The sequence below is a fragment of the Hyaena hyaena genome, unplaced genomic scaffold, assembly GCF_003009895.1.
Source record: "Hyaena hyaena isolate Hyena2069 unplaced genomic scaffold, ASM300989v1 scaffold_586, whole genome shotgun sequence".
Classification (NCBI taxonomy): domain Eukaryota; kingdom Metazoa; phylum Chordata; class Mammalia; order Carnivora; family Hyaenidae; genus Hyaena; species Hyaena hyaena.
In genome coordinates, this window is record NW_024081218.1 from 583,815 (window position 1) to 599,120 (window position 15,306).

Consider the following 15,306-nt stretch of genomic DNA (forward strand, 5'->3'; position numbering starts at 1 on the left):
GCCCCTCCTCTGCTCACTGTGTCTGTCAAATATAATATAAAAACATAAAAAATTAAAAAAAAAGCATTTTGACTAAATGTATTAGTTTCCTGGGTCTACTATAACAAAACACCACAGACTGAGTATGCAGACATACATTATTCAAAGTGGTATCAGAGTTGCTTCCTTCTGAGGTCAGTGACAAAAAATCTTCCCCAAGCCTTTTGCCCAGCTTCTGGTGGTTTTCTGAAAATCTTTGGAGTTTCTTGGCTTGTAGAGTCATCACTCCAATCTCTGTCTTCATGTTCATATGGTTTTATCCCTGTGTGCACAACTATCTCCAATTTTTCTCTTTTTATCAGGACACTAGTCATATTGTATTACAGAACTATTCTACTCCAGGATGACCTCATTCTAAATTAGCCATCTGTGATTACTTATTTTCATATAACATCAAATTCTGATATAATGAAGGTTAGAACTTCAAGTTATGAATTATTCAACCTGTATCACTGAGTATTAGTGGACTCTCAAAATGGGGAAATTAGGGAAGTACTTTTATGATATTTTAGATTGAGTTGTGTGATTTTATGGTAAGTTTTATAAAGTAGGGTACTGATTGCAACTGGGTAGACTTTCTGACAATTTAGTTTTAGCCTGGAGGGCAAAATGAGAAGAAGAATATAAAACAAGTTTTTATAAATAAGCTATTTGTCTAGATATTTGGTTGATTCATGGTCTTATTATCCAAAAGTGGATATATACTGGAGAAAACACCTAAATTACTTTTGTTTGATGACAATCTTGTTGAAAGTAGGAGGCAAAGAGTATGCCTCACTATAGAATTGTTTAATTTATAGGAAATTGCTAGTATGTTGTTTTAGTTGTCATCTATGTGACTTCAGAGTCCATCAACAACATCATCTTAACTTTCTTTCTCATCATTGGTGTATCCCAAAGTAGTCTGTTCTGGATTGCTCTAACAGGTTTTTTAAAAAGTTCTAATATAATTCAGTTTAAATTTGTTACTCTGTTGTAGTCATTGATGGTTAGATTGGGTTTAATCTTCATTCTCCATGATAGCCTTCAGAAAGATAATCTATCATTCAATAGTCTACATACATACATGTATCCTTTGCCTACCCTTCTATTTTCTAGACAAATCCTAGTTACTTCAGATTTTCAAGTAAAAGCTATAGTTATATGGTAAATAATAATCATCTCATGGGATATTAATATCATTGATAACTACAAGAGCATTACTTGCTATAGTGTCTTAGTCCTTTCAGAGTGCTTCAATAAAGTATCACAGACTGAGTGGCATAATAAGGAATAGAAACTTATTTTTCACAGTTATGGAGGCAGGAAGTCCAAGATCAAGATGCCAACACGATTGAATGAGGAATCTCTTCCAGATTGCAAACTTCTTGTTCTATCCTCACATAAAGAGAGGGGCTAGGGAGTTATGTGGAGCCTTTTTTTTATAAGGGCAGTAATCCCAGTTACAAGGATGGAGCCCTCATAAACTAATCACCTCCCAAATGCCCCACCTCCTAATATGATTATTTTGGAGATTAGGATTTCAATATAGGAATTTTTGATGAGCATAAATATTTAGACCATAGTAGATTTCAACATTTTCAGCATCCTGTGTCTTCTTACATACTGAAATTTGTCTACAATGGAAGTACAAAATGACTAGTTGTTTTCCCTGATTAATTTCAACCATCTTAACACTAAGATTCTGATACAACCAGCATGCTATCATTTTATTGTCAGCATTTAGAGCCTTGAGACCAATCTAAGCAAAATATCTTACTATTGATTTGAAGTGAGTTTTTTAATACTTAAAATATCATGCATACTTTTGCCTGGGCTTTTTTATATGGTAATCTTGTTTATCAATAACATTCCATTCTAACAGACTTGAAACATAAGATTTAATATATAAAATAGAAAAGGGGTTTCAGATATGGGTTTGTCATTAAGGTGTCTTACTCTACATATAAGTCTGCATTTGAAAAAAGAGGGGTTCTGCAAAGAATTATCTCTTCTGAATTAAAAGAAAAATTTTGTAAATACAGATAAGGGTCATAAAATTCTACCCATTTTAATTTATAAGTATTCTGCAATTGGTTAATTAGATCAGTAGAATGAAGGCCAACAATCAACAGAAACCTTAAAGCAATTTAGAGTCCTTTTGACTCTTTAAAGAAAATCCAATAAGCACTTGAAAAGCAAAATCAATGAAGAGTTTTAAATGTTTTCTTTTCTGATTTTCCACAGGGTCCAAGTTTTCTCTCTGAGGCTCTTTTCCTCAAACGTGCAACAAAAATTGAAGAAATGGATCCTTTTTTCCACCTTCATGAAACCATTACCAAGGTAGGAGAGAAATGCATTCATGACCCAGTTGGGCAAGTTTTGTTCTTTTTTATTGGTAGATGGAGAAAAGTAAAATAACTGATCAAGAGAAAATTTATGCTTTCATTTATAAAACGTATTTGAAAGGATTTTAAGTACCTCCTATTATTTTACTAAGAAGTAAGAATGATAAACTACTCAGACAAGATCAAGCAAACCAATAACATGATTTAAAATGAAAATCAATCCTTAATAAAACAATTAGTTTTTTTTTCTTAATCTGAAAGAATATTTGTGGTATATTCTCTAGAATACCCCTTGATTAAGGTCAGTATAAAATATGTCTTTGAATTTCTGTATCTTCAAAGTTTGGTGTCAGTACTTAAGATACCTAGTTGTTTGTGGTGGTGGTACTTTGTAGTTGCATTAAAAAAATAAAGACTGCAGAGGAACCTGGGTGGCTCAGTCAGTTGAGCACCTGACTTCAGCCTAGGTCATGATCTTACCATTCCCGACTTTGAGCCAAACGACAGGCTCTGTGCTGAGAGCTCAGAGCCTGGAGCCTGTTTTAGATTCTGTGTCTCCCTCTGTCTCTGCTCTTCCCCCACTTGTACTCTGTCTCTCTCTCTGTCTCTGAAAAATAAAAATAAACATTAAAAATTTTTTAAAAATAAAGATGGCATTTATAATCAATGTTTTTACACTATGATGGTCATACCTATATTTTTACTTAAAACTCTTAGCTGTGAGTTTATAATATGGAGAAAATTAAATTATACAGTATGGAGTGAATAAATTATCTGACATGAATTTTCACTTTTACCAACATTTGTTTAAATGTGTCATAACTTCCCTTTGGGGGCTGGAGTTTATAGAGAATTTTTGCATTTCAACATTTAAAAGATAATCCATATTTATATATGCTTAGTTGAAAGACTGACTCATTCTTAAATCTTCTTAGTGAAATTTTACAAGGCTATTTTTCTCCTCTTCAGAAACAGGAAATGTGATATAATGAACACACCAAATGAATGTCAGTAGGATAATCTCAGAATACAGACTATATTCTAGGACTACTACTTTTTTAGAAAGCTGTGATTTTGTTTTTTTGTGAACTTTTGAAATAAGAGGAGTTTGAAGCACAATTTACTTAAAATTCTCAAAAGCTCAAAATATCTGAATCTTAACTACATTTATAACTCTTTGGTTTGCAATTTATTCCTGATCCTTAATTTAGTTTTGAACGTATCCATCCTTTGGTATCCATTTTTATTTTAATATAGCAACATAGAAGTAGCCCCCAAATAACAGTTCCTTAGTACTTAAAATCTTAACTATATTATTAATACTTGTAGAGATGATCAATTGTTAGATAAAAATAGGTATCTATAGATATAGATATCTATTTAAATTAGTATATATCTGTATATGTTTAGATGAGAGTATTTATGTGTCTTTGTATTCATTCAAATATCCTGGATACTTAGAGTCTAGGTTTATTTACTTATTTTTAAGAGAAGCATTACAGAATTTTAGGACAATGGAATAATAATATTTTTCCACTAGTTTTTTGAGAATTTATTGGAATTTTGTGGAATGGATAATTTAAGTTCATATTGATATTAGGTGTATAATGAGAGGTGTGAACATACACTGATTCTTGCTGCATGAGGTCTTGGCCACAGAGCAACTCCTAAGAGCATATTGGGAAGCAGGGATGGGACTAGAAGGGAGTAGGAGAGCACAGAACCATATATATATATGTATATAAGGTCAGTACATAGTATGAAGCACAGGAAGTCAGAGACTCTTTAAGAGAATACAATAATTTGTGCACAGACATTACCACAGGTTCTATATTTATTTTCAAATATATTTGATATGAAAACATATTTTAACCCATTAAAAGGATTTTAGAAAGACTTATATATCTATGAAGAAATAAAACATGCCTAAGTATACAAGCAAGTGTCTTGTGAAATTTTTTACAGCCAGTCATCATGTTTACCTATGGTAACCATTCATGTTACAGATATAGGCCAAGGGAAAAAATTGTGCTTTAGAAGTTCAATCTTAGTTTACCAGTAGGAAAACCTGGGGAACCTTAAAAAGAGGTAGTTTATAGATACTTTATTTTAAGGTCAATTTTTTGTTTATCAACAGCAAAATAAAAGTACAAATATAGTAAGGTTGATTAGAGCACATGACTAGGAGATATGGAGCAGAGATTTTACTACCTTGGCTATAAACTTGTTATTTTATTCAGTAAAACTGCATTTTATTTTCTGCTTCAAAAAGGAGTACACGCATAACAGCTTTCCTCACTAGGATTCTGTGAGATTAAAAGATGATGTATACATTTTTTCTGAAAATGCAGTATGGATGTAACTGAGTATAATTATTAACACATTAAAAAGTACTAGTGCTGATATCTTCAAAGTAGACTCTTCCCTACATTTTCTGAGTTTAGTTTTTCCTTTAAAGAAAAAAATAATAAGTTAGATTTGAAAGCATACAATTAAACTAATTAATTAAATTCTGAGAATATACTAGTAAGTTGGTGTACAAATGGAATATAAAATTTAATTTGTGGAAGATTGAGGTCTTTAGAATATTTTGTTTCAGTAAGAATAATAGTGGTATTAGTGTGATATTATAGAAACAGCAATGAACATCGAATAAAAAGACCCAGCTAGGTATATATTCTGTCACTGTGAATTATGAAAAATGATATGAAATAGGAGAAATACTTTGTAAAATGATAAAACACAATTACTGATATTATACCAATTTTAAAGCATTTTTTAGAAACCCATAGTAATTGAAATATTATATATACTATTCCTTATTTCTCCCAATAAAATTTTGAATTGAATACACAGCACTATAACACAATCACATATTTATTTTATCTAATAAATAAATATAATAAATGTATACATCTAATACAAATGTTAATATAATGCAATCTAGTATCCTTTCGAGTAACTGAATTCTAGACCTTTGTTATAGATCACAAATATGATTTATATAAAATTAAATTATAATTTCTAAGTGTTTTAAAGTTAATAATCTATCATTGGTGTTTTTCTGATTTCAAAAGGTGAAAATAAATAGACCACACTAATATGTGGAGTAGGAGCTGTGAGTCCTAGTAAGTAGTTTTTCAATGTTGTCCTGTTGTTTTTTAAAAAACTTTTTTTTTTTTACAAAGTTTGACTTTATTTTGGCATTTGTCTTTTTGATATAAAGCATGGAGCCTAAGAAAGTAATGAATGAGGCTCAATATTGATGCTAAAAGGTATAATTCATCATTACTTCAATGACAGTCAGGTGATGCAGGATAAAGTTGCCGAAGGACAACACATACTGCACTCATGTTGAAAATGTTTTCTTATCTTCTATAATTACCTTTAAAAATAGCATTTGTTTTTTTAATTATCATGGAAGCCAAACTAATTTATCTAAGACTACACATGAATGAAATACCAATATAAATCTTAGCTGCTTAATCCTTTAGTAAGTGAATAAAAATCTCCATGGATTTATGTTTTGAAATAGGCTTATTTCTCCTTCTGTAACTAGGAATTTTGTAGTTATGTTTCTAAATCTTCAACATTTAGCTCATAAATTGTTATCAGTTATCTAAGTGTTCTTGTAGCCTATTATAAGCCAAGGATGAAGCAAAACACTTGAAAAAATAATTAATACATAGGAGCAGGAGTAAACAGGTAAGCAAATCATTTTAATATAACACACTAAAAACGGTGATAATAATCAAGGAAAATTGAATAACTCCATCTTGGGCAAAGTTGATATTATTGAATTGACCAAACTAAGGGTTGGCTTGAAGAAAGTGATAAAGTTTGCCATTGGACATGTGGAAGTTGGATACTTAGGTCATCTGCATAAATATGTCATGGAAGTAGTTGGATATATGAAGTTGGGGCACAGAAAGAAAAAGAATCCAATATGCATTAGCTGATGCAATACCACTTGTCATATGTGGGTTTAAATTAAAAATAAATTAATTAAAACTAGAATTTAGTTTCCTCAATTTCATTAGCCACAATTCACATGGCTAGTGACCACATATGGCTAGTGATTACTGCATAGGATCACACAGATTATAGAACATTTTCATCATTACCAATGGTGCAGATGATGTCACACTGCAATATTCATACAGAAGTGTAAGAATGACAAGGAGAGGACAGAATACCCAATGTAAATGGCTTATGGATACATGGGACAAGATATATTCTAAGAAGGAGGACGTGTTCAAAAGCATATTCCTCCACAACCTCACACCATTAAGATGGCTACTATTAAAAACAAAACAAAATAGAAAATAGCAAGTGTTGACAAGGATGGGGGGAAATTGAAACTCTTGGGCACTGTTCATGAGAATATAAAATGGTGCAGCTGTGGCATAAAACTGTATGGCAGTTCCTCAAAAAATTAAAAATAGAATTATCATTATGTCCACCAATTCCACTTCTGGGTATATATCCCATTGAATTGAAAGTGAAGTCTTGAAAACATATTTCTACACCTATATTGATAACAGCATTAATCACAATAGTGAAAATATGGAAATATCCCAAGTGTCATAGATGAATAAATAAATAAGCAAAATGAGATGTATATATACAATAGAATATTATTCAGCCTGAAAAAGGAAAGACATTCTAATATAGGCTACTTGAAGACATCACGTTAGTGAAATAAACATGTGTCACAAAATGACAAATACTGTATGATTCCATGTATATGATGTACTTAAAGTAATTGAAACCAAGGAGAAAGAAAATAGAATGGTGGTTGCTAGGGGCTGAGGTTGAGGTGGGAATGGAGAGTTTTTATTTAATGGGTATAGAATTTCAGTTTATATGATGTAAGAGTTATAGGGATGGACATTGGTCATGGTTATACATTATGAATGTATTTCATACCACTAAACTACACACTTAAAAATGATTGATGGTAAATTCTATGTTATGTGTATTTTACCATAATTTTTTAAATTTCAGAAAAAAAGTGTATTCATCCAATGAACTGGTCATTGGATGACCATTCTGAACTGATATTAGGAATTAAAATTCTGTTTCTCTTCACTTATGCCTGATCCTCAGTTATTTGCTAATATCCGTAAAGAGTTCATGTGACTTATTAACCATATCTTTGATTTATTTTTAATTGATGTAACATCTGAATTCATTTTGCATCTTTTTAAAAATATATTTTATTAACATTTTCTTCCTAAATTTTTGCAGTAATATACACTCAAGAAATGATGACTGATAACTACATTTTAAACAAAACAAAACAGGAGTACCTCGGTGTTTCAGTCAATTAAGTGTCCAACTCTTGGTATTGGCTCAGGTCATGATCTGACTGATGGCTGGTAGGTTCAAGACCCATATTGGGCTCCAGGCTAACAATGTGGGATTTTCTCTCTGCCCCGTCCCCACTCATATTTTCTCTGTCTCTTAAAAATCAATTTAAAAAACAACAACAAAACCGAAATAAACACAACAAAACACTGTAGCTATGCCGAGAAGGAAAGGGCTTTTAAAATCAAGTGTCAGTATACATCATTTGGGGAAGCAGAAGAAAGATGCTATCTATTACATTGCTGGATTAATAGTACTTCTCCTCTGAACCCTAAATGCTCTCTAGTATATATTTATATATATTTATTATTATATTTAATATTATGTGTATTATATCAGTACTATTATATCAATTAATATCAATATAATATTATATTTAATATTTTTGTTACATATTGTATTTATTTATTATTTATTTATTTTTCTTAATCAAACTTTTAATCAAGTTAATAGTAAGCTATAAAAGCACAATTGCAGGAAGAGCTCCATATTTTGCATGTTTAAATTATTTTCTGTTGTATTTACTTGTAAGATGTTGAAAGATGTTGAAGGTGGAACCTACTCCTGGGTCTTCTTTCTAGTAATAGAATAAGGTGCACGTTGTTCTGGAGTGCCACTCACATTGTACTTACGGTTTATCCAAATGAATTTATGAGCAGTAGGTGGTTTTGTTCTTGGAGGATCATTGGTCGTAGAGTTATCAATGGAATGGTCATGAATGGAATCCAATGATGCCATTTTGTGGCACCATGCTTCCATCCATATCCCAAAATGTGTTTTTGCCATTCATTTCAGTAGTATATATAACCTATCCTTGACGACCAAAAAACTGCTTGTTGTCTTCAGAGTATCGGTATCCATAATTGTTTTCAAATACTAATGTACCAACCCTCATATCATTTTCCCTGAAAAAAATTCATAAATAGCTGAAGGGAATGCCTTGGATGCTGACCTGCAGCCTGTGTTTCAGGACCTGCAAGAACTCCTTCTTGTCCCTTTGTATTTTATTTTTAAAGCTCTGAGTATGAAAGGTACATCCAGGAAAACAAAACGTGGTTCCATGGAAACTAGCAAATGACCTAATTTTGCTTGTAAGTTTCCTATAGAATACCAATTTATTAGTCATTTCATTGTTTTTCCCACCTAGTTAAAGAAAAAATATTTCTTTAATTATTGCAGAATATGCAATATAATGTATTTTTAGTATAGAGGTTTTAAAAATACTGTTCTTAAATATATATATACATCTCTTCCTTTTTTTATATATCTAAACAGAGATCTTTTATAAAATTATTTAGATATTGCAATATTCCAAAGAGAAAATAGTAGGAATAATGTAGTATTTATTCCCATTATTTATGTGAAGAAACTGTCACAGTGAGATTAAAATTGCAGAATAAAGCACTATTTGTATAAAGCCCAGAAGTCAAGGCCAGTAATTCTTATATAGTTTGTATTCTAACAATGTAGTTATATTTGCCCTTACTTATGCTATAAATTTTAACTCAATTTTGCAGTGCTGTGAATAAAGGCTGATAGTAGTGTCTTCAATGATGAAAAACATTTAAATAATTTTAATTTTTAACCATTTCAGTTAGTATTAGTTACATTTAGAAATGATTAACCAGAATCACTTTAATTAATGGAGTTATATTCTGCTAATTTATTTTAAACACATGATTTGTGAAATATGAATCTGCAGTTATTTTTAAATGTCATTATTAAATTATGGTTGTACCAGTTGTTGTGGTATTAAGATTCATGCTAACTGAAAACAACCCACTAAAACAATCTATTCTTTTTGTAACTATGGAATATAAAGACAGACTAAAATACAAAATGATTTTATTTCTCTTGAGCTGTCATTCTCAACTATAGCTTAAAAATTATATCTTAGTAGCCTTGTGTAAAGTAAGAGAAAAGGGAAGAGACCAAATATCTTTTATTCAGTTTCCTGAATTCCAAAGTCATGCTGTATTCATGAGCTAATGGAATTTCTGGTATAGTTCTTTAAATGCTTAAAATCAGGCTGATCTAATCTAAATGAGCAAATCTGAGTATCTTCCAAGTATCTTTAATATTGATATATTATTTGGATAAAATATGATAATACTGTATTGTACTTAACAAAGCAATATAATGATATTCTTTAATCCTGTTTGTACATTTGAGGTTATTCTGAAGCTGTGGATTTAAAGCTTCTGTTTTTATTTTTAAAGGTACTTTGACAATTTTTTTCCTGCTATATCAAATTATTGTCACTAGATGCAAGATGTCTCCATAGGAATGTACACTATGTTTCATGACATGAGCTAAGCCAGGATATATTCCAAATATGTATTTTCAATGCAGAGATTGTACGTTGTAATAAAGAATGTTGGTTGGAGCCACCAAGGGAGATGATGGGATATTAAAACCAACCTCCTATGCTTTGAAAGAAAATATTATAGGTGTATATTTTCTTCATAAATGTATAATTAAACTCAATATCTTCATTTACTGAAATTGGAAATGGTGCTGAGTATATTTTCACTTGCCTAGAGAGGTTTGGTTTATTGTTTTTCATTATATAGCACAAATATTATAGTTTCTAAAGGCATGCCTTAAACTATCAGTTTCTCTTTTTTGTTTTTGTTTTTATTACTCAAAAGCCAATTATTACACAACATAAACCTGTCAAAATTTGACTCCCTTTTTAAAGAGAAGTTAATCATCAAAGTAGATATTTCATTATATCATATTGAAAGAGTTATTGCTTCATATTGAGATATGTAGAAATGCTGTTACTCCCTGAGAAACTTTTTTCTTTAACATGTATCTAAAAACCGATTTTAACATGTATTTATTATATAATATAAATATGCTAGTGATATAAATCAGATTAGGAAGGCTGATGATCACCTATGAATAATATGACAAACTTTAAAGACAGAGTCAACCTATATCAGAAAGTTTTCATACTTAAATTCAGGAAATGGTAGCCTCATCCCATAAAGTAACTTTTTAAAAAAATTTTATATGAGCTAAATATATCCTTATTTCTGGTATCTGTCAATAAGTTTAAAGTGAATTTTAATTTAATTTCTTCATTTGCCTCTCACAAAGGAAACAAGTGATTTTTTTGTTGTTGTTTCATACCATTTTCAGATAATATCATCAGTACAGAGACAAGGAGCAGAGAAATCAATGGATAACAGATTAACTCTATATAGGCAGGTCAAATGTCCTTCCAAACACTGCTGTTGAAATAAAGCTTCTGTATAATAAAAAGATTTAAATGTTCCAGGGAATAACCACTTGTTTAAGAAAAAATCAAATGTAACACAACAAATCAGAAAAATCTGGGCAGTCGTTTGGACTTTGATTATGATGTGTACATGGCCTGGGATGGTACAGTCCCCATGGGTGACTGTAATAAAAGATCCCCTAACACACAGATAACACACATACACACTCATCATGTGGTATGAATGAATCAATGATACAGATTTTAAATGCTAGGCACTCTCAGTATTCCCCACATGTCTTCTCTTCCAGGAAAGTCTGAAGGTCATCCTGTGTGTTTGTTTTTAAGTTTATTTATTTATTTTGAGAAAGAGAGATAGAGAGACAATGGGAAGGGCAGAGAGAGAAGGAGGAATAATCTCAAGCCAACTTCACACTGTCAGTGCAGAGCCTGATGCAGGGCTCAAATTCACAAATTATGAGATCATGATCTGACCCCAAACTAAAAGTTGGATACTTAACTGACCGAGCCACCTGGACACCTCTGTTTTGTCTTTTTTTTTTTNTTTTTTTTTTTTTTTTTTTTTTTTTTTTTTTATAATCTTTACACTTACATATTCTGTTAATGGTGAGATGCAGAAAATATTTTTAAATTGCAGGGTTTTTTTTTTTTTAGCATTAAGTAGTCACCATTTGAATTATGCAGTATCTCTCAAAGAGTTCACAGTAATTGGTGTTTTAGGATAGAATGAAGTATTCGATTACATTTTTATGATACTAAATGGAATTTTAAGAAATAAGTGAGAATTAAATTCGAATAATTCAAACAAAATTTTATTTGAAAGGCAAACAAAATTTTTGTTTGTAATAGAAAAACTAATTTAGTCTTAACTATGATTTACTTACTAATATGCCTATTTAATTTTATAAACTAAGATTTAGGAATTCATTACATTTATAATTACAGTGTTCTTGACCATTTGCAGAGGATGCAAACTGGTTCAATAAAAATAAAATAATTCTATTTTTCTCATGTAATTGAAAATTCTAGACAAGGCATGCTTCAGGAGTAGCTCAAGAATAGTCCTTGATCTACTTATCTATTATCCTCTCGATTGTACCCTTCTCTCTGTTGAGCTTTCCACAAGTAGTAGAAAAATGCTCCCAGCAGTTCCTAGAATCGTAGCTGTACACAATTCTGTCAAAACAAGAGAGGATCTCTCTTCTGGTGACTTTCACAGAAGAGTAATGATGCTGATTTCTAGAGAGCCTCAGCAAGATGGACCCTATTCCTATTACTCTGAACTGGTTTCATGCTTATTTTGAATCATTTCTTGTGACCACAGAAATAACAGTGCTGATTGGGTTAGGCCTGGTTCACATAAACTAATCACTGTGGAAAAGAAGTTGAATTTTTTAAAGCTGTGGTTTGGAAGAATGAGAATAAGCAAGATCAAGTAATTTAGGTTCATCATAGCTTCTTTAATTAATAATCTTGGCTAGTTCAGATTAGTGATAACCCAGTTGGAGGAAGGTATGAAGACAAATGGATATGTCAGAATGAAAACAATAACTGACTGGCAACATGGGACCAAGTAGTAAACGTATGAACAAGAGATTGATGAAGAGTCTTAGAAATCATGATTATTTCAGAATAGAAAAACTAATTTTTATGTTAGATGACTTGGCAAAATAATTTATTACTTTTTAAAAAATAATATGGGCTTTATTGAACCTCTATGGGTGAGGTTCAATAGTTTCTTTCAGTCAACTATTTGAAAAGAGAGTTGCAATATTTGTTTAGAAGAACAAAGGTGTATTTCACTTTGGGAAATAAGTAGTAAAGATTTATATTAGTTGGGTTTTAAGTTTTAGAATAGTAACACAAATTTTGATTGGTAATAATGAAAGCTGATCTGCCTCTTCCTCATCCACATTGGTAGGTATATTATTATTATTATATTATTATTATTATTATTATTGTAAAGCTTTTTGTTGCATAAATATACCAAAGTTTATCTACTGCTACACTGTTGATATGTGTTTGGCTTGTTTCCAGCAACAATTAAGGACATTTTTGTACAAGTCTCCTTGTATATGAATTTCTCTAAGATATATACAGAGGAATGGAATTACTGGATTATAGAGTAATCCAGAGTATAGAGTATGAATATGTTTAAACCTAAATAATGCTAGGTTGTTAGGATCATTGACTTCCAAGTCCCCCAAAGACCACCAGAAGAGTCTACTGCTTAAGCAAAATTTATTATATGACTTCACAAAGAGAGGACAATACTGACCAAGTCTTAGTAGTATTTTAGGAGGGAGTATCCTGTGGGAAATATTAATAGAGGATTTGAGTGTCTGGACTTAGGTTTTAAGGTGAGTGTTTTAGTTCAGAGAAATAATTGTTAATGGGAAAAATTAATGACAATAGGATTTGGTGTATGTGACAAAGGGAAGACTGATAAATGAGCTATTTGTCCAAGTGAACAAAATATTGCCAGAGAAGTGACGTATTTGCAAAGCAGAGTGAGCTATTCCTCTGGATATATTATTCTGTAGACATTTCTTGATACAAACAGTGAAGTTGTTTATTAGTTTACAGCTTTATCTTTATAAGTTAAACTTTTCTGGTATGGTTATGTTGACATACAGTTTTCAGGGCTGATAGTTAAGCTAAGTGGACTCACATAGTCTTGATTCTTGGAGCCATGTGTGACAATTCTCTTTAATCCTATATCAAACTTGATAGTTTTTCATTTTTGCTAATCTGCTATGTGCGAATAGTGCCTAATTGTGGTTTAAATTATGTGCCTTTCTCTGACCACTAATGAAATCGAATAGTTTCACATATTGGCAGTTTGGGTTTTCTAGATATTTGTTTGTATGTATGTTTTCTAATTACCTCTTAACATCATTGCCAAGTTAAAAAAAAATTTTTATTGGATAGTTTGTCTTTTTTACTGACTCATAGGAAATATTTCTTTATTCTGACCATGAGCTTATTGTAAATTATATGTCTTGGAAATATCTTCTCCCGGATTTTGACTTTTAGTTCTATTTTTTTATTGTATCTTTTAATGAGCAATTCTTCAGTTCAGTGTAATCTAGCTTAGTAATTTCTTTCTTTATGTTTAGTGCTTTAAGAGTTTTAAGAAATTCTTCCATATCCTGAGACAATACTTTTGTAATTGTATAAATGTTTGTAATTTTTCTTTAACGTTTAAATATTTAATCTACCATGATGATGTTGATGATTCTGATGCTGATGATGATTGTGATGATTTATTTAGGGGTGTAATTTCTAATTTTCTGCCTAATTTATTGATAATTCCATCCTTCCCTAATGATATACAATTAAACTATCATATATCAAGTTTCTGTATATGTATAGGTTAGTTTCTGGGCTCTCAATTCTATTCTTCAGTCTGTTTGTCCGTCAGTATACAAACACACACTGTTTTAGCCTTATGTTTTTATCTTCTTCCCCTTACCCCTGCCCCCACTGGGTTGTAGCCTTATGTCTTTAAAATAGGTTTTCCTATTTGGTAGTTCATGGTTTCTATTTCATTCTTCTGTGAGAATATCTTGACTGTTCTTGCCCTTTTTTCTTTCATATAAATGTGAAAATTAACTTGTTCAATTCTACAGAAGCCTTATAGGAATACCAATTGGAAATGAAGGCACTATACACTTTTAAAAAAAATATTTCATGATCCAAAATGATTGATTGTTCTCAAAAGGTTATTCTATTACTAGCATCAGAGGTAGTAATTGCAATGGCCAGGTAAGTAACTACGTATCCTAGTTTTACAGCTTTGTAGTGCTAAAAGTATCCTTAAAAGTCATCCTTCAAGCAACTCATTTTATAGATAATTAACTGCTATCCATAGAAGTGAAGATCAAGATTATAGCATGTATGTAGCTGAAGTAGGATGCAGACTAAGTTCCAATCTCATTCATTCTTATAAAAAATATTCACTTAGCATCTCTGTATATCCAGGGGTATAACCACGAACAATGTAAGAAGGTGTACTTGCCTTGTGTTTCACCATATCATACTATGTTACATGCACAAACTCAAAAAAGCCATTAGGCAAATCTTTATTAAACACATTCTAGTTGCTGGACATTGTTTTAGTAGAAAAGGATATAGCAGTAAACAAAAAAGGAATGATTATCATCCTCAAGGATCCAAGAGTGTACAGCAGATAGATATCATAAAAATATAGGTATCAATACAAACTACACTAAGGTTCTAAGGCAAAGTATAAAGTACTATTAGAATTTACATAAGGCTGTGGGGAGTACTGACTTAGTCTAGAGCATCTGGGATATTTTT

General features: G+C 31.0%; 1 protein-coding gene across 1 annotated transcript in view; it reads left to right on the plus strand.

Moving 5' to 3' along the window:
- The window catches only part of NAALADL2 (N-acetylated alpha-linked acidic dipeptidase like 2), a 665,926-nt gene that overhangs the window by 504,733 nt on the left and 145,887 nt on the right, over positions 1-15,306 (plus strand). Inside the window, exon 10 of the mRNA XM_039256707.1 lies at positions 2,266-2,361. Within this exon, the coding sequence (XP_039112638.1) occupies positions 2,266-2,361 (96 nt within the window). The remainder of the gene's footprint in view (positions 1-2,265; positions 2,362-15,306) is intronic.